The 21010-nt window shown below is 40.2% G+C and overlaps 1 protein-coding gene across 1 annotated transcript; it reads left to right on the top strand.

Moving 5' to 3' along the window:
* Positions 1-840: 840 nt before the first annotated feature.
* On the top strand, positions 841-15003 carry LOC128077839 (pancreatic triacylglycerol lipase-like). Its single transcript, XM_052677399.1, has 13 exons — positions 841-918; positions 1977-2025; positions 3649-3803; positions 5076-5201; positions 6547-6681; positions 7549-7657; positions 8551-8670; positions 8878-9000; positions 10962-11077; positions 12724-12853; positions 14053-14164; positions 14585-14749; positions 14860-15003. Exons 1-13 carry the CDS (start codon positions 841-843, stop codon positions 14921-14923), a joined length of 1482 nt encoding a protein of 493 aa, XP_052533359.1. The 3' UTR covers positions 14924-15003.
* Positions 15004-21010: the final 6007 nt, after the last annotated feature.

Below are 21010 nucleotides of genomic sequence, written 5' to 3'. Positions count from 1 at the left end.
TGTGACTGTTCTCTGTGAAAAGATGTTGTAAATCTAAAAACTAAAAACTAAATTGATTGCAGTTAATACAGTTTAATTATGATGATCCATGGCAATTGGATGTGGTGGCAACCTGTCCAAGGAACTGCTTTCTCTTGGAGAGCACTCCTGTCAGTTTCTCAAAGAAGAGTCAAGTAATGCATCCACTAGCAAAACTACATATGAGATAACTATAAGATGAACAAATAACAGAAGTCAGAGCATTCAATTACATTTTTAGCCCTTTTTCATATGTCTCTTTGATTTTTCTCAAGTAACAGCTTATACTTTGAAAACATATATGCTACCTGATCTCTCAACACAGTTTTTGCATGCCGCTGTAATCATGTGTCAAATACAAATTTGAAAAGTTTGCTTAAGACTGAAATATTTAAGGCAGGGAACAAGTCTAAGTGGGATGGTTTTGCTTTTAGAAGTTTGGAACAGGAACCTAAATACTGGGACTCAGGCATCATGCAGACAGCTGTAGCAAAGTCAACCTGAAGCCCAACTCAGCATTGCATGCAGATGGGGCACCTAGCTGATGGTAGAAACCCCACTTCTGATGCTGAAAGGCTGCATCCCACCTCCCTGTACTTTTTAGCTTTAAATTACTGACAAATGACAGTAACACCCTATTTGAAACTTTGCATTAAACAGGCGGAGTCTCACAGCAACTCGTCTAAACTGGTTCCTGACATCTTAGCGTTCCTGACACAACAATAGCTCTGTTGGCACCAGCAGTGTAGCCACAGATGCTGCACGGTGGTGGGAGGGTGAGTGTCCTCTCAGAAGGTGGGCCCAGAGCTGTCCTGCTTCCCAATGGCTGCTCCAAAGGGCTCCTACAATTGCTGCAATCAGCCAAGGCGGACTCTAAGAACTCACCTGATCTTTGCCAAGGTAAATGGGATACACAGGAGCCAAGATATCTGAGGGACTCAAATCATGGTGGGCATGGGGTATTTTGTGAGTGGTGGAGCAGAGGAGGTGGAAGGAGGACATGCATGAATCTGCAGTGAGTCCGACAGGGACGAACTCTTGGCTCCTAACAGCAAATTACCAACTCCCAGGGACTGTGGCGGGAGGAGATGCAGGACTTATTGTAGGATCAGAGCCTGATACCAGAGTTTTCAAAGGATGAGCTGTTAACATCCACAGCATAGTAAGCATGCCCCTCTTACTTTTCTTCTTTTGTCCATGTTATATTCTGCACACCTTGTTAATATGCAGAGTGTAGAAAACAAGTTACAAAGTCAAACTCTACGTGTGTTATCTCACTGACTAATGGTGCCTCAGTAATTCCTCATCTTTCCTTTAAAGATAAGTTACTATGACTAAGATTACTCATAAAATACATGCCCTACTTTACCTGAAAGTACATGGCTGGTTCCATGTACTCTGATGGTTACGTATCAGCTAGTGATTAAGTGATCAAGTACTGATAAGTGTACAAGGATGACAGTCTTGAAAACTCGTTTTGATCTTTGCTATTGGCATGTTTTGGAAATGCAGATATTGTGCCTCTGTTCTTTTAAAACACAATCACTGATTAGCACTTATGTGAGTAATTTTTCTTTTAAAGCCTAGGAGAAACTTTACTCTATTAAAAATGTTGTAGTAAATCTCTTACAAAATTCATTCACTTGCACACGAGTTGCAGTCTCTACAGATCAAAAAGCTTCTGTTTGTCAAGGTCAGGAGGGGAATCTTTAAGAGATGCTGAGAGGACATCTTCTATACTCAGTAGTTCCATGGCAAACAAAGAATCTCAAAGGTATTTTCTTGAAACATTACTATCTTTAAGGAAATGTTTATTCTTTTGGTTCTAGTTCATTAAATGCCTGAATTTCTTCTGTGGTCACTATTACTTCTATTACTGGACCAAGGAAACTCCTAGGTGAATTCTGGATTTATTTTTAATTAACTTTGAATTATGTTGTTTTGGTTTTTTGCTTTAGGTGCTTACAGTACGGATCACTACACTTTTTCTTATTGATGCAGCCAAAGGTAAGACACATAGCTGATAAAGTCCATAAGCAGTAAAAACTGTTGTGCGCAGCTTACTCTGGAATAACTACATTTTAGAAAAAGAACATGTTTCAGAATGGATGTCATAGATTTCTTCATTAGCAGTAATGAATTCTGTCATGCCTTTTTAACCTATTTAGCCTATCATTCCAATTCTTTAAAGGGTTCTGCAGCAAACAGAAAGGGAACTAGAAAGGTATTTTTATATAATAATGGATTCTAAAATTCTTCCAGAAGTGTTCCCTACCCATGCCGACCACCCAGGAGCATTTATGGCAACTACAACACTTTGCCAACCAAGGCACATACACTGCACAGCACCATGCAGACAACAAGAAAATAGTCTTGGTCTCAAACATCTTCTTACCAGTAGGAAATCATAATTCCATTGGGATGGATGCACAGGGACAAAAAGGAAAAACAGTGAAATACAATCCAGAAGTTCCCTAGCATCAGAGGAAAAGAAAATGACAGAATCTCTAGTGAAGTCCTAAATTACAGCTCTGTAGAGCTTCCTCCTCTGAAAGTATTTCCAATATATGGTGCCCTACCCTGCATTTTGTACCAAGTTACAAATAGTCACGGACTGATGCATTCTGGTTCTGTCAGCTATGCACGGTGAGAGTAGCTTCTCTTTGTCTTCATTGTCTTTTTAATAACCATAAAAATGACTTGCAGTTCCACAACTGTTGTGCTATCATGGTGGATGAGAATGGCATTTAATGGCAACACCCATTTGTCATATTTGTTATTTTATTAAAGCCATCACAGAAATTGGGAAACTCCTGCCATACAGGAGCAGATGACACTTCCCTGGGCTGTGCTGTGCTCCAGGCTTGCACTTAGATTCACAGAATTGTAGAATAGACTCATAGAATCATCAAGGTTGAAAAGGACCTTTAAGATCATCATGTCCAACCTTCCACCTACAACCAATATTGCCCCCTACATAGCGTCCCTCAATGTTACATGTACCCTTTTCTTGAAAGCCTCCAGAGGCTGTGACTCCACCACCACCCTGGGCAACCTGTTGCAGTGCATTATCACTCTATCAGAGAACAAGTTTTTCCTAATATCCAACCTGAACCTCCTCTGGCAAGACATGAGGTAATTTCCTCTCCTCCTATTGACATCATCACTACCACTGAATCCTTATGTTGATAAAATTTAAGAGAGGTGGTTTATATAAGTGGTAGAGCAACTAGTAGTGTGTTTTGCAAAAGAAGAAACAATTTACATGAACCCCGGAGCATTAGCACAAAATGAAGGACTACTCTGAGCTGACAGCAGAGGCTGGTTTGTTCTCAGAACACAGAAAGGATCCAGGGCTTTTTTGTCTTTTTTTCTGGTGGCTGTTTTAATAATATACTAGACAAATTAATCATGCTTTCTCCTGAGCTCACCAAGCTGAGTTCTAGGCTGTTCATGATGCACAAGAACACAACAGAGCCCATAATGTAAATGAACACATGTGCCATGCTGATCTGAACCATCCATTTTCCATTTCCCTGCTATTAACACTGCCCTGTCAGCTTCTTGTCAATGGTCAAAGCTGGCCTGTTGCATTCCTAGAGCACTGACACTGTTCTTCATGTTCCTCAGGAAAGGAAGTGTGCTATGACAGGCTTGGGTGCTTTACTGACAATCCCCCTTGGTCTGGGATCCCCGGCAGAGAGCTAGCAGGTGTGCCCAGCTCTCCAGCAGCTGTGAACACTAATTTCCACCTTTACACTAGGAACAACATCTGGAACTCTCAAGTAAGAAACTCTTTCTTCTCTCCTACACCTTTACTCGTAGGTCTCCCAGCAGAGGCCCTGATCCGTATTCTACAATATGTACATGGCTCAAATCCAGTTACAGTTTAATCATTATAAATCTAGAGGCAGGCAAGACAGTATAAAAGGAAAGCTCAGTTTTGGTCCCATGTCTCAGCTGAAAAATATATTGCAGGCTCACACACATCTTTTAACAATACGTTGGTCTCAGAGACTCTGCTCATGTGAAGGTCAACACTGAGCCCTAAAAGCACGTAGGGAAGATAATAGAAGATTGGAAGAGAAAGTAACAGTATTTATCAGAGATGGAAAGGAATGGATGAAAAATGAATGCTGGATGAAAAATTAAAGGAAAGTTAGAAAGAAGAGGAAACTAAAGGAAAAAAATGGAGAATGACCATCACTGCAAATTTGACTTGGGCAAAGCATAAGGATAAATGAAGTAATATAATATTAAAAAAATGAAAAGAATCTGCTTTGCTCTGGTTGTCTTGAAGAAAACCTGACAGTTACTTTGTTTGCTTGTTCTATTTTTTTAATTTCATAAATGGCAGTCACAGATAATAGAGGCGTTAATAACTCTCTGCGTCAGCTCAGAACAAGCACAACATCTCCAACTAAAGAGAGCTTGTGAAGTTTTAATTTGAATCAATCTTTTGCTGAAGGTCTATGTGTGCTAACTTGGTCACGACAATCTTTTTAAACTTGCCAAACTATAACAAAAAATAACTAAGTGCCAAGTTTCAAAACAACACGTTATTCAGAATTTTGTTGCTAACAAAAAAAATGCCTTCGCTCTTGATAAAGCCCCAAGCCTGGGATGTATGCCTGATGGCCTTCCTCATGTTGTCTGGGTTATCGTTAAGACATGAATAAGATGAGAGATGAAAGTCCTATGTAAGAAAAACAGGAAGGAAGATAAAAGTGCACAGAGTCAAAGTCAGCCTTGCAGAAGATTTCTATTTTTGTGACCAATTTTCATAAAATCTTATTATTTACACAACACATTGTGCCAATGTATCTCAAAGCACTGAGGAAAGGATGTCAGTATCATTAGTTCAATTAACTAGGAGTTAATGTTGTTGAAGCCATTAGCTAACATTCCCAAGCAAAGCAGTTTAGGATCAGGAACAAGACCCATCTGTTCAGATTTGAGAACTAAGCCTGAACTACTGGGTTACTTTGCCCTGTATCAGTGTGCACTGGCAGAGAACATTCACATTGTTGATGTTTTGTTTGTTTGTTTTGACACAGAAAATTTCTGCTTCAAATCCCTCAACTATCAAAACTTCGAACTTTCGAGCATACAGGAAAACTCGCTTCATTATACACGGCCACCTTGCTGGAGCAGACCTGCCCTGGATAGCAAGCATGTGCAGAGTACGGTGCCATCATACTTGTATTGAAAGTGCAAAGATCCACACACACTCCCAATCAACTGCTTTATGATTCCCATCTAGAACTTGCTTCTCTGTTTTCTTGTTAATTCTGGGAATGCACGAAGGGGAACCTTAGAAACAAGTTCAGCTTCACAAGACTGACCTGTTCCTACCTATGAGCACAGTGCACTTTAGCCTCTTGCTAAATGCCCTTTTGCTGCATTCACCCCTGTGGTGAAAACTGTAATTGATTGTTTTTCAATTCCTTGACAATAATAATGGGGAAAAAGTCACTTTCTCACCTCAGCAAAAGTTCAAGGTAAACATTTCAGATTTAGTGAGGCATTTGATCTACCAAAGCCAAAATGCTCTGTTCAGCAGATTGATTTGGTTTTATTTAGGCATACTTCAAAAATGAAATTGCTTCAGAATGAGCCATCAGAAAGTTCCCCTGCCTGAAGTGCCTAAATAGAATCGTTTGTTTGAGATGAATTTGTAGGCAGAACAGTTCAAGCACGTGAACTCAAATTTGTGAATCCCATTAGATGATCCAAATGTATACATTTTCAAGACTACGGCTTGGACAATAAAAAATAAACCATTCTTTCCTCTTTTTCTAACTGAGGCACTAAGATAAGCTGATCCCCTATAACTAATAACAGCAGCTGACATAGAAAACAACTGAAACTGCCGTGTGTCAAACCTGCAGCATTCAAATCGACCTCCATTCTGCCTCCTTGTGTTGATTCTGTAGCAGTTATGGGGAAAAGGTGCATATTTACCAGTCACACAAACACAGCAGGTGCATATGGCATCATTCTGCAGTACAGCTTTCTGAATAAGAGCGTAAGATTTGAGTAAGAATAAGATTTGAGTTTCTAGGACATTATTAGAAAAACACACTGCTAAATAGAATCCCCTAAGAGCAGTATAATTTTCTTTTCTTTCAAAATTAATCACCAGACAAGTCCTTAGGATAAACCTATACTCACCTGTGCCTATCCTCAATAGGAGTTTGAATTGACGATACTTATGGGTTCCTCTGACCTCAGGATAGTCTGTGATTCAATTTATCCTCACTGCTCACCAGTGGGGTTCAGCCCCACTGACAAGAGCAATCACTGCTCTCTGCCCGCAGGTTGGAGCCCACTGATGCTTCACAGGCTTCTGTAAAAGCAGCACTCATGACAGGAGCGGTATGCCAGTTCTGCTAGAGTGAGATGCAAAAATCAGAACTCACAGAACTGAAGGGAGATCCCCACATAGAGTAAAACTAATTTTGATTTGTGTCTAACCTGGAAGTGTTGTACTTCACGATTGTTTCCTTCTGTTTCTATCCCTGACAGTTCATGCTTTATGTTGAAGATGTGAACTGCATTCTGACTGACTGGAGAGGTGGTTCCAGTGGTTTGTACACGGACGCAGTCAACAATGTCCGCATTGTGGGGGCTGAGCTGGTCTATCTTGTGAACTTGCTTGAGGTACAAGTGGAACATGAATGCCAGTGGGTCGATGTCATCTTTAGATTTGATACAACACGGTCAGAAAGTACAGAACGCAGTACTACAGCTGAAAATGTTACAAAAGGTCTCTAATCCTGCACAAACTGAAATGCTCCTCAGGATCTGGGTGGTGGAGAACCCGGATAGCACAAAGCCCACTATATTCACCCAGAGGGCATGGCATAGAAAAAGGTGCTGAAAACCATAGAACACTGTAGTCACTGAACTGACAGGTTCAGGGCTGGATATGAAGAGTCAGAGGAGTCATTCACCTTTTGGATAGGCATAATGCTACTTGTGAGAGCAATTTTCAGGACAAGGGGGAATGGCTTTAAACTAAAAGAGGGGAGATTTAGGTTAGATGATAGGAAGACATTCTTTACTCAGAAGGTGATGAGGCACTGGCAGTTCTGTTCAGAAAAGCTGTGGATGCCTCATCCCTGGAGGCATTCACGGCCAGTTTGGGTGAGGCCCTGGGCAGCTGATATTGTGGGGGGCAACCCTGCCTATGGCAGCGGGTTGAAATTAGATTGGTTATAAGGTTCTTCCAACTCAAGTCATTCTGTGATTTAACAAATTCCCTTTTCCTAATTTCTATCTAAACTGCCCAATCCTAGTGGAGGTTACTGTCTTCAGAGAGTGAGTTGGGAACAACTTCTCTTCCACACCTTGGTACAAATCCACCTCCCACAGCAGTAACTTCCCACCTACAGCACTCTCCTTCATCACCTGCCCTTCCCAGTGCATACAGATCGCATTCTGGTCACTAGGGCATGCTGCAATGCCTTTGGTTTGTATCTCCCATTTAGTACCCTAGTTTTTTTTATTTTCCTTTCATCTTCACAGAAAGACTATGGATACTCTCCTGCCAATATTCATTTCATTGGCCACAGTCTTGGAGCACATGCTGCAGGGGAGGCAGGGAGACGAAAACCTGGCATTGGAAGAATAACAGGTACTGAAGCTATTTCAACTGTAGAAGATTTATATTTTAATTCTGCTTAAAAAAGAACCAAAGAGCCACTGCTACCTAACAAATATGTTACAGACACTGTGCTGCTTTCCTGTAACTGTACAGCCAGCACGACATCACTCAAAGGAAGCCATTGCACATCCTATCCCATGCCACTCATTTCATGTCACCTGTCACAGCCCTGAGAAAGGCTGAACTAAAACAGGAAGGTAAATCTCTCCCTACTGGAGCTAAATATATGTTACTTTGCACAGGTCCCCAGAGCACACTGCATATAGTCTTTAGAAATACCAAAGAGCAGGAAGAAGATACTCTACAACATGTGAAATAACAGACTTGTGTAACATTAGCAACTCTTTATCATGTTTGGATCCAGGAGTCCACTCCAACACAGTATTTCAGTAGGTAAGACTGAAAATCTGAAATAAAACTTTAAACCCCCTGCATTCACTATACATCACTATGTATGTCTATGTATTCACTGTATGCCACTGTGTCATTATTGCAAATAACAATAGCTTTTTGACCAAATAAAAGTTCTCAGACAAATATGCAAGCTTAGAGTAACATATCAAAATTTAACATCTTTCAGCGATGTGCAAGAAAACACCAAGGAAACAAAACAAACTTATAGCCACCACATCTTGTGACATTATTCCCCTATAGTAAGCCAACCATCCATCCAATTTTTACTGCACCACAATGCCTCTAGACACCATTCTATTAAAACCTGGCTTGTTATTTTTCTGGCTGTCACACATACACATCAACACAAAATAGATTTTTACCTGAGGAGTTAAGAAGGAAATGCAATGACACATTTAGAAAATAACTAAACATTATTTACGTTATTATTCCCATCTCCTTTCATTTAGGTTTGGATCCAGCTGGACCTCTTTTCCAGTACACTCCCCCAGTGGTTAGGCTGGATCCTTCAGATGCAAAATTTGTTGATATAATTCACACTCATGCTGGTCATCTCTTCTTTGACTTTGGTAAGTTTTTACATGAAGGTCAATGCATACTCAGAGGCAGACTATAGCATATCAAAAGGTGATCAGTCTCCACTGATCCTGGATGTCCCATCGCTGGAGGTGCTCGAGGCCATGCTGAATGGGGCCCCGGGCAGCTGATCTGATGGGAGGCTACCAGTCCCTTCCAACCTAGGCCATTCCATCATTGTATGATTCTACATATTTCAGCTCCTGGGATTCTTCAGACTTGTGGCCACCTGGATTTTTACCCAAATGGTGGGAAGAAAATGCCAGGATGCAGGCAGCTTCGTGTACCTCCAGCAGTTCGGAACATCAACGACCTTATGAGAAGTACGTATGTTGTAAAGTAATGCCTCATTAGAACTGCGTCTTGAAAGGCTGAGCCAAGGCAAAGCCTTTTGAATGCATCTATTAATTAAATATCTTAGATTGGGATAATCCAAAAATGACTGTTTTCATCCCAGTATTACTGCCATCAGACATATCATTAGCAGCTTTAGTGTCTCCAAAGGGAGCAGCACAAGCTTGAAAACATTGATGATGATCAGATGACTACTGAACTGATAGCTGATGCTCTCCAAAGAAAGAAGGGCAGTTACTAACAGTTATTCTGGGATAAAGCAAAATAGATGCCCCAAATTCTGTCTTCTAACCCTAGCTTATAGAAATAAGAATACCTGTTATTCATAGCTATATGTTTTGAAATCTCAACCACTAGTAGGTATCTGGCTCTCAAAAATGCTTGGTATCAACTGATTTGAAAAGTTAGGAACCAAGATGGAAAGCTGCTATGCACAGAATTAATTGGAGGCAAAACACCTTCAAAAGTGACAAAACAAAAACATCTCATTTTTCAGCAAAAATTAAGTATTTCACTAGGCTTCCTTCCATGTTTTGTCATAAAAATCAAACCCAGCTCTACTGAACACAAGCAGATGGAGTGGGTTGTTCATGCAGCTCCTAAAAATAGAGACAGTGTTAACTCCTGCCTCTCATATTAACCTTGCTTTGTGCATATCTCTTCTGTTTGATAATATTTACATGTATGCAATGCTTTTATGTAAAAAAGTGCTTTAGAAATGCTATTTAGTAAGTTCTTTCTACAGCTTTTGATGAGAGAAGGAGAGAGGTATTGTGTTTCCTTTGTGTAGATGTTAAGTGAATCTGGCACTAGCACAAAGTAAGCTTACCATAAGGGCTGAGATTTTTAAATTTAAAGCACAGACTCTTTCGAATTGGTTTGAAAGAAGGAACTATAAAGAAAACATATTCTGGAAACTCAGGAAACCTTGATGATCCAGGTTGTTTTTGAGAAACACAGATGAAAATACGTTTCTGTTTGTTTCTTCTTTCCCTCTGTGTAAAGAACAAAGGGTTGACCAGTTGATACCTGGTCAACATCAACCAGTATGTCTTTAAGATGCATAAATATTGATGAGCAACTATAGGTGAAATTTTGATTTCACTAGAAACTGTGCCTCCTTGCAATTACTTCAGTGCCTCCACGACATCACCCTATAATTGAGCAAAGTCCCCCCACGCTGCAGCAGAGTGGAGCCTATTTTCATAGCTTGCCATTGGTATATTGTGCTTCTATAAAGGAGAGGCTTCAGACTAATAAAGACAGTACTTATAACAAGGAACACAAATTACACTTTCTTCTGCTCTGCATTAGCAGCTCACAAATTTCTCTCAGAGGGCAAAATGCACTTATTTCAAATAAATCTGACAAAATCGAGGACACGCTGCCAAGCATCTTGCTTTTCTGAGCATTTCACAGAATCACCAATGTCAAATGACCGCAGATTTTTCAGAGCTTAAAAACACTGAAAGCCACTGAAGTTAAAATAATTACTATAATTATCTTTAATTCTAGAAGTGAGTGGAAACTGTGGTTTTACAAATTACCACGTTGTGATAATGGTAAGCAAATGAAAACTACTTCATAGTAACTACTATATGTTTTGCAAATGCTGCAACTATGAATTATTCCAGTCTTTGAAATATGAAAGGGAAATTCTGCTAAATTCTCCTCTGTTCTCATGTAAAGTTCAGGCAGTCAAGTGTGTGCACTGCAGGACTGGGGGCTGTGAGAGGGCTGTCAGGTGCATCTCCACCTCCATGGGCTGTCACCTGGCACACACATGGACAGCACCTTGCTTTTCTCCATCGGAAAGACAGATGTAGACACAAGAGTGTTTTGTGCCATAAAGACCCACATATGCTGTTCTGGCCTGGATTTTATGGTAGATATGCACCTTTAATCTTAATCTACACGGGGTTTTTCCCAGCATATAGATCTCTTGGATGTGGACATAAAAGAAGCCTCCAGTATTATGCTGAAAGTATTATCACTCCAAATGGGTTTGTTGGCTACCAGTGTGAAACGTACCGAGCTTTTATATCGGTGAGTATCAGGAATGTGTTCATGAAGGAGGTAGGGTTACAGCCCTGCTCTTCTTTCCCTAGTAATTTCTGAGATGGCTTCTGGACTGCAGGTGAGATAATCAAGGCTGGCTCTGCAGGCCTACTGACTGCCCTCATCCTCACAGCCAAAAAAATGGGAAAAATATAAAAGCAGCAAACCCCAAAACAGATCCAGAAGAAAATGAAGACAATAAATGTGCACACTCTAAGCAGTTACAAAAAAAAAGATGAAGATTAAGAAGGCTAGCAAGGATTGGATTCAGCTGTGTAGGTTTACAGCGAGGGGCATGGGCTTGCTGAAGGCAGCCCGCTTAAACCAGTGCTACGCAAACCTGCTGAAACCCATCATCAAGAGGATAGGTACTGGATTTTGTCAATGGCTAAACATCTGTAAACAACAGTAAACACCCACAGCATTTAGAGCAGAGGAGACAAATATTTATACAGCACAGCAGTGTCACACACAAAACAGCCCCAAATGATGCACAGTGGAATTAGTTACCACCAGATGTCCCCAAATAGCAGCAATCCCAAAGCCAGTTCTTCCAGTCCTACTGTTCAGCATGACACCATATAAAATGGATATGTTATGTTATGGGACTTCTTTCTGGTCATTCCTGGCTGTGCTCCCCTCAGCTCCTTGTGCACCCTCAAACCCTTGCTGGCAGGGCAGCACGAGAAGCTGAAACATCCATGGTTCTGTATAAGCACTGCTCAGCAGCAACGCCAACGTCAGTGCTACCAATATTATTCTCATCCTAGATCCAAAACACAGAACCATACCAGCTACTAGGAAGAAAATTAACTCTATCCCAGATAAACCCAGGACATTCTGAGAAGTTGCCATTACTTGTAGAGATTTTGTCTCATAACTTGGAAGTCTGATGTAACTCGGGTCTTGAATAAAAACCAGAACCCTGTGCAATTTAGCAATGAGAGGGAAATGATTTTGCCAACTAGACAACAGATGATGCTCTATCTAGTGCTCAAATACCCAAGGATCCACACATCCAACTTCTTAAAGAACCTCCAAGTAACTGAATATCACAAAGATTTTTTTTTTCAGCTGAAATTGAATACATGCTTACCCTCAATGTTCAACTCACATAGTCTGATTGACTTTACAGGAAAAAAAAAAGCAGACAGAGCAAATAAAATGCAGCCCCAGTCTTCGGTGTTCATATGCTTAAATATCATTGCCATTTGAATGAGACACTCAGCTGGAGCCTCCTTGCCAGTGTGATACCCACCCCACAATTATGAGGCCACCTCAGTGGACCCTACGGTAGATAAAAATGTTCCCAGTGTCACAGATCAGGCAGTAAGGTACTGCATACAGTAAGGCCTTTATTCATGATCTCTGCAGAAACATAATTAGGCCAGATTTGCAACTCATTTTTTTCAGGTTTGTTTTTTTTTTTGCATGATGAAGCAAGCAGGCTGACCACCTCAACTCCTTTCTCCTCTACTCTGATAAATACTGAAAATATATTAAGAACTCAGAAAAAAAAAACACCTTTTCAAATAAACTGGGGGAAAAGAGACTGAAAAACCCTGTTTTACTGTACTTTAAGCTTTGGAATTAAAATGGATAACATCTTTTAACAGACACTTGTTTTTCTCCAGGGAGCCTGCTTCCCATGCCGGAAGGGAGGATGCCCACTGATGGGTCATTATGCTGATGTGTTTTCTCACAAAACTGAAAAGGAACAGCAAAAGGTTTATTTAAACACAGGACCCCACCCTCCATTTGCTCGTAAGTGCTGGAGTTTGGGTGATGAATTAGGAGTGGCAAGGAAGTCTACAGTAAGAAACACATTTCTACAGAAATCCAATGGAGAAAGAGATGCTCAGAACAATATCTGGAGTTTTATATATGTTAGGAATATGGAATAACAGCTCTGTTTGGAGAAGGGCGAGATAATTATGAAATTGATGCCTGTGGCTTAGAAACCCTGCCAAATTTTGTTAACTGAACAGTGGATTCAAAAGCTCTGTACAGCTGGAGGTGCAGGAATGTTGTGCTGAAAGCGCAAAATTTCAAAGCAAAAAACTTGTGTTTTTTTATAAACAAGATAATTTCAGGGTATTTTTGCAAAGCTCATCAAGTCATTATGACAAGGGGTAATAAGGAAGTGTAATTTTAATTGTGATTAATTTGAAAGAGCTGGGAAATAAGGAAATCTGTAAATAAGATGTAATCCATCCCAGATGATGAACTCCAAGAGTGATACATGAGTCTTTGAGAACATCATTCAGTAGGCACTAGAATACAAAAGCAAAACTAAGTACAAAAAGAAATCTTATGTCTCATCTTGAGAAAAGCAAAAAGAGAAAAAGATGAATATGAGCACAGAGAAAGTAGGCATTCCTTAAATCTGAATGAATACACTGATGTCATCATCTGCACTGTTGGGCTTACATAAAGCACGGCCCGAGGTGGGTGAAGAGATTCTCCTTTACTGGTGCACGCTAAAGCTGGTAGAAGAACTTCCAAACGTGGTTACTTGAAATCAATGTGCACTACTGTATGTGAGCCTATGCTTCTGCCTTGGGATGACACGGATGTTACAGGATCTTCTGAGGTTAAGATGATTTAAGAAAATATATAATTCTTCCTATTTCAGAGCTAAAGCACCATCTGTGAGACCCCCCCCCCCAAATTCTCCAAAGTGCAAGAAATTACAAATTGAAAAGAGAGGCAGCTTGGAGGGTAGCCCAAAGCAAATTACTTAGCAAGGCCAGGAGGCCAGTAAAGGTTAGAACTGTAGTTTACACCACTGTCGAGGAAATTACTATCACCAGAATCACACAGAACTGACATTTGCCTTAATAAAGACAGAGGTATTTGTCAAGCACATCTGTGCAAACCTTTCCTCTCCCTGAAAAACACTGAAACATATGAGGGAAAGAAGCCCCTTCACAACCACCATCTACTTCCTTTTGTTTTCAAAGGCTGGCGAAAAGAGATACGTGTCAGATTATCTGCAACAGAAACCATGAAGGGAAATATAGATGTAGCCTTGACTGGGACTAATGGGATCAGGAGAAAATACACAATTGACAAGTAGGTGCAACATGACTGGGGGAAAACTTATTATTATACAGAGTTTATAGAATATCTTTTTAGGTCTCATCTTGTGCTAGGTGATCTGTGACCTACGCTGGTAATGAAAGAGCTGATCAGCGGTCAAAGGTCTCCATGCTACAGATTGTGGTCAAAATGTGCTTGCTGCTCTCTCTCTCTCTTTCTGTGTGTTTTCTTTTCTTTCTAGACAAAGGTTAGCACAGCAAGGAGGGTGAGAGCAGAGTTCTGTGGCCCAAGGGGAGGCTACTGCCGGTCTCAGACGTGTCTTCACAAATCAAAAATGGCAAAGCTGAACGATGTACAATCATGTGACCATTGCATGTTAGCAGTCAGAAAGGCACAGGAATTTAAACAACTGACTCATTTGCATGCTTCATTGTTGTGCTTTTCTTTTGGCAGGGGAACTTTCAAGCCAGGCAGCACATACTTGAACTATATTGATACAGACATCTCAGGGAACATTTCAAAAGTTGAGTTTCGCTGGAATAAGCATCTAGGTCATGTACACCAAGGCTGTATGGGAGCAGAAGAAGTCATAATAATATCTGGGGGAGATGGAAACGTGTGAGTATACAGCCAAATTGTGTTTTGTTCTGTGGCTCTGGGGAAAAAAGAAATAGAAAAACTCCTATTGTGCTGACAACCATTTCCTCACATTTTTCTCCCATTGCCAGGTCTGCGTTCTGTGGCCATGGATCCGTGCAGCCGAGCACATGGCAGACCCTGATGCTTTGCTAGGGCTGGGGGAGAAACGCCACAGCTCTGGCTGTGGAAAACCATGTTGCTTCAGCCAGACTATTGGTGAAGCTCCTCCAGCACAGATGGAAAATTTACACTGCCCAATACAAAATCTCTATTTCAAAATCAGTGCTGTCTGCTTGTATCCAAACAGGGGAGCTACACCAGCCTTCCTCCCTGAAGAACAGCATTTTAGCAACACATCCAAAAGACTGCTTAGGAGCTGGGACTGTGTACGAAGTTGCACAGTTCATCCTGAGAAACTCAAGCAGATACTTGACAGATTGCCACCTGTCAAGTAGGACAGCTGAACGCACATTCAAAAAAAGACATTTGATGGTTGCCATTTTCAGTCACCTGCTCTACTGAGCTCTGCTGAACACTGGATGAGCTGGGGCTCTTTCTTTGTACCTGGAACGGGTACCTTCTTTATGTGCTACTAATAATGTAGTATTGAGGATATTAAATTTTCTGGCAGCCTTCAAAGTAACAGGTTTCTTTTTACCAATGAAGCTGAATTTTCCAGCTGTACTTCACCCTTCAAAAGGGCAAAGACCTTTAAGACCTCCCATGGTTTTAGGGAAATTATATTAGAAAAATATTTAGGATCATAGTTATTCTCCCTGTGTAGGGAACATACCATATTCTTTACTGAGATACAAAACTTCCCCACGTTGGAATTCTGATGATGCTGAAGTTAAGCCTGAGCTGCAGTGTTTGCATTACTATAACACTGCCCTCCCAAACTTGAGAACATTTTTATTATATTATCTAACAAATCAGACTACCAAGACTATATTTTGTTTCAATATAAGCTTCCCACAAAATTCCTTTTGGATTTTGTTACCCACTGTGATTTAGGAAATACAGCTAATTCTTAAACTTCGTAATAGGTTTGTCATTTGGGCACAGAAATCCTATGTGAGAATCATGTTGGGCAACACTGCTTTGCCCCAGCCCAACAACTGGCTATTCCAGAACAGTTCCACTGAGGTTCACCAGGAGGTGTTAACGACATGAGTTACACAAGGCTAAACATGAGTGATAAACAGGTGTGCTTTAAATTAAGCAGCAATAATTCTGAGATAACAGACTCCAGTCATCTCTTCTGAGACTCGCTTAGGAGGTTTGTGGCAAAGTTCACAAATATCTGCCCACCTTCTCAGGTTCCCTGCCTCAGTACACTCACCGTCTCCACCCATAAGGTGAATAGGATCCAGAATGATCCATGCAGCGAGCTCATTCTCCTCCTCCCGTTAGGCAAACTACCCAGGCAAAATCCCCTTCTGCTCTGTGTGGGGACTCTCCTCCTTTGCACTTCCCTGGAGAAGTACAAAACAACCCTGCAGGTACTTGTGCATAGCTGGGAAATAGCTGTTATCAATAATTACACCATCTTGGGCATCTGTCATAAATCAGGCAAGGCTCTCTGCCCAAGTTTCACAAACAAAGCAGATGGAGGGAGGGGGAAAGGGATATTTATTCTCCCTTTCTTACACTCAGGACCTTAAGCAAACGAAATGTAAATATTTTTCCTGAGGTCACAAAAAGTGTGTGCAGCAGGGCCAGGAGCCGTGCAGGATCACCTTGTTTAATGAAGGCCATGGCCTCTAACAAGAAGGAGATAACATCCTGTTGAATTCAGGAGTTTTTGAAAGACAAGCCTTTCCTCTTCTCCCTATACTCGGCTGTGCCTTCATAGCAGTTCTAAACATTCATTAGATGTTGTTATGAATAATAAAACAGATTCTTCCTTTTAAAAAATACAACCTTTCATTTTGTTTAATTTTAGCTGTTGATTTCAGCAGCTTTCTGATGAAACATAGCAACTCATATGGGCTGATTAGGCCACTTAAAAATAAGCATTTTCTCACCCAATCAGTGGAGCTAAAAATAAAACATAATACTTTCCCCTCCTTGTCTTATGCCACTTTGTATTCATATTATAAACTCTATCTTGAGTTAATTTTCACACTTTGGTATAGTAGACAGCAGCACTGCACATTTTTCCTGACACATCTATAAGCAGAGAAGAAAGGCTTTTTTTTATGAGGTAAAGATGAAAAACAGCTGTGTGTTGCTGGTTTAGTTTAGCATCTAGTATTCCTTTCCTCAATTTCTTTTTGTAATTAAAAATGAAAATTGTTGTTTTGTACAGAAAATTACTTTGTACTGTTGGAGCTGGCCAACATAATGCAAGGGCTTGATATTTCACAAAACGCCTTTAAAAACAACTGGGAGAGGTGATCGTTTCATATCTTCATAACAAAGTAAGCCAACTTTTTATCACAAATTAAATTGCATCTTCAAAATGTCAAGTGAGATGTGCAGGTTGAAATGTTTGACTGTCAATCTGAAAGGTGGTCTTTTTTAATCAAATGCACTTTGTTTGTCTAGGGCTTTTAAGGACGTATGATGATAACCATCCAGTCTTTTAAATTATTTAAATATTCTGTAAAACTGTGAGTGATTCAGAATTACAATAGAAATTTCATCTATTCTAACAAGTATTTGTTCACTACAAAAACTATACCAGAGGTAAACTACTTACAAAGCCACTGTAAAGTACTCAGCCTTGGTCCATCTTTTGTCACAGGAATAACACCAAAGAAACAAAATCCAACAAACCTCTTAGATCTTTTACAGAAGAAAGGAGCAGCAATGTATGCAGTCCATAGTACTAACTCTCAGTTCTGCTTATAGCATGTGCATTTGCCTTATAATTAACATGAGAAAAAAAATAATTTTAGAAGGAACTATACTTTTCAAAAAGTGATGAAAACAAGAGCAGTTTGTATCAGAGGAATACAATAAAATCATAGAATCATTTAGGCTGGTAAAGACCTTTAAGATCAAGTCCAAACACATCTAATGCTACAAAACCACCACTAATCCATGCCCCCAAGCACCATGTGTGGACACACATCTCTTATACATCTCTAGAGATGGGGACTCCACCAACTCCCTGGGCAGTCCATTCCAATGGCTAACCACACTTCCTGTGAAGAAATTCTTCCTGATAACCAATCTAAACCTTCCCTGGTGCAACTTGAGCTTGCCTTGTGTCCTCTATTTCAAGCATAGCATAATTCCTCTTTCCAAAAAGTTGAGTTTATCCATAAGTCCCCCATAAATACATGGGTTACTACAAAAGTATATATATATATCCTGAAGTATTATATACCCTGTATATTTCCATGGAAGAAACAGATACAAAGAACACAATCACGCTATTTGACAGAGAAAATTCTCAGCTACAAAACACTATTTTTCAGAACAGCTACCACCATTAGTTCTTGCACCCTGGTACATCTGTCTTTTCAGATAGCATTTCTGAACTTCTGTCACCTCATTCTCTTCTCTTGCAACTCCTCATGAACATTTTTATAGTGAACTTATTTATCCTCACTCCCATCCTACACTTCCCTCAGTGATAATTACTGAATACTTTTTCTCCTACAATACGCTCCAACTTCAACTTCCAAAGATGTGCTTGTTATACAGAAGGTAGAATAAAATCTTTGGAGCAGGATTTTGCTGAGATCTTCTGTGCAACCCGTGATTCTAGTGGGGACATTTGACATTGTTCTGGAACCAAAGCACAAATCCTAAAATGGGCATTCCCAACACTTATTTCAGTTATCCTTCCAAAACCAAAGCTGGCTGGGATTGAAATTGCCACTGGGAGCCTAAACAAGTGTTCACTGACCCATTGCCAAGTTTGACTACACAGACTGTAGATAGACTTCTTCCTTTGTATTAACACAGTACCAAGGGCTTGACAATTTCAAATGGGCTCCAGGCTGCTTCAAGTTATGCTCATTCTAATCATTAAGGAGCAGATGTTCATAGCCTGCCCATATCTACCTTTGACAGCTTTTATCCATGGTAAAACAGAGCCAGGAATATGCCATTTATCTTTCAGTATCAAGGAGCTAAAATATTCCAGAAGGAGCATGCATCATTGCCAACTCTGTCAGGAACAGAGCACACCTACATTGCTGTGTTACCGGAAACCATACCTCTCCTCCCAGCTGCCACAAGATTGGATGGGGCAAGCACCTTGCAACACCAGAAACATAAGCAATGTCTGAAAGTACAGGTTGGCATTGGTGTCAGAACTCTTTCTTCCCATACATTTTTGTCACTAGGGAATCTCGGGGTATAACATGCAGAGTCCAAGACAAAACCTAAAGCCATTCTTTTTGTTTCTGCTGCTTCCATCAAATAATTTAAATGTTTCAGTGTTCATAGGAAATCAAGCATTCAAAAGAATGACTTCACTCTTTTCTCTTTCAGTTCTGTCCATTAGATGGAAAGAAAGGCTCTCTTTCCCTACTGATTTTCCCCCTCTCTATCCTGGGTTACTTCCATCACCATCTCTACAATTCTCCCCAGTTGCTATTTTCTTAACAAGATACTATGGTCCATAACTCTTCATCTAACAAACACAGAAGTTAACATTCTCTCTGCTTGCTTTGAGTGATTCAGTGACGAGAGAGCATGTATTATGGAAGGTCATAAATATTTATCATCTCCAAAATATTCCTTTTATTGCTGCTGTGGATCACTGAAGGGGATGAACTAAGGGAAATTGGTTTTGCAGCTATTCAATATAAAGTTTGTTCACTTGATCAGAATGAGCACATCGGAGTTAAACAATAGAAATATCAAGAAATTCTTTTATTCATGGCTCTCCCACTCAGAAACTAAAGGTAAGATTCTCCAAGACAAGTGTTTTTTGTCTGTGCATATTAGCAATTCCCTAGGGTTTGCAGTAACAAAGTACTTCCAGGTGACCTCCTTTCAAGCTAAGAAATTCATTAACCAGCTTCAATCTAAAATTGAAATAAGAGAGAAAAACGTTGCTTTTAGAATTTTATTCACTTATCTTGTTATGAAAGCCTTGGTAATTTATACATCACTGCACTTGAAGCGCAGATGCTGAGTTTCCTTTGGAAAACGTGATTTTCTGAGTGTTTTGATTCCTACTAATGTGAAGGCCACTACTATCAGAATAAATGTCCTTGATAATTTTCAGGCTGACATTTATAAAACCATCTGGATCCATTCACTTACATGTTGTCAGAAGCACCTGCAGAAGCCAGAATTTTCTTCCCATCCATAAAAATCTGCTATTCCTCTGAAGTCATAAAAATAGACCAAGAAAAACTGGCCATTCCTAAAACATGATTGATCTACAAAATGCTGTAACATGGGCTATAAATTCTTCTGGTATTAACACCAGCTTGTCATTCTGGGGTACATTAATTTAACCTGTTCCACTGCATATGCCCTCTGAAATTCACTGACACTGAGACCATGTGGAAAACGTATATGACTTTCCCATATTAGCCAGGCTACCTCTACTCTACACACAAAACAGATGAAAAAGAAAACTGAAGAATGCAGTTACGAACTTAAATTCATGCTAAATGCTGTTTGCAGTTGTTTGTGTACATTTGTCCCAGGAGGAACTGCATCTCCTTGTTTCTTAAGAGCCCACACCTCTGCTCATTTGTAACTGTGGTGGTGGGGGGCTCTGCAGCACCGGTTAACACACACAAAGTGCCCACTCTGTGGAAATTGCAGACAAATATCTGAGCAAACCCTGCAGTTATGGCCTCCTAACAAACATTTTAAAGGGGCCTGGTTTTCACACAGACATGTTCAGTAATTTTGGAAGATCTTTCATCACTAATAGAAGCACTAGGTGTACTGGCTGCTTTCCATACAACCTACATGCCAATACGTTGACAAATGGGGCACATGACAGTCCTTATCTCTTTTATGTGGCTCCCCAGCCTTATGCCTTCCCAGACTTATCTAAAGAGCTCTATCTGTCTGATACAGGTCCCGTAAGTGCTGCCTAATTTCTATCTTCCAGTCAATGTGTGTAAATTAGACTGTAAATCACTTCTTATTAGCTAGATCTCTTCTAGCTAATTTCTTATCTGAAATTACATACTTGTCTTCAGTCTGAGTGGTAATTACATATGAGATCCCAGCACCGACCAACCACTGCTTCCTCAAAATTCCTCTGATAATTCTCTCTAATATTTACCATGTACACCGCGGTGGTTTGCA

Source organism: Tympanuchus pallidicinctus, unplaced genomic scaffold (assembly GCF_026119805.1).
Source record: "Tympanuchus pallidicinctus isolate F22 unplaced genomic scaffold, pur_lepc_1.0 scaffold16, whole genome shotgun sequence".
NCBI classification, from domain to species: domain Eukaryota; kingdom Metazoa; phylum Chordata; class Aves; order Galliformes; family Phasianidae; genus Tympanuchus; species Tympanuchus pallidicinctus.
Note: the sequence above shows the minus strand (reverse complement) of the source record. Positions and strands in the feature narration are given on the sequence as shown.

What these genes read in the sequence shown, in the direction of transcription:
- LOC128077839 (XM_052677399.1), top strand. Translation starts at nt 841, where the DNA reads ATGGCTGCTCCAAAGGGCTCCTACAATTGCTGCAATCAGCCAAGGCGG. An exon ending in CTCACCTGATCTTTGCCAAG is followed by an intron (nt 919 to 1,976) that starts GTAAATGGGATA and finishes TTTTTGCTTTAG; the next exon opens with GTGCTTACAGTACGGATCAC. An exon ending in TCTGGGGGAGATGGAAACGT is followed by an intron (nt 14,750 to 14,859) that starts GTGAGTATACAG and finishes TCCCATTGCCAG; the next exon opens with GTCTGCGTTCTGTGGCCATG.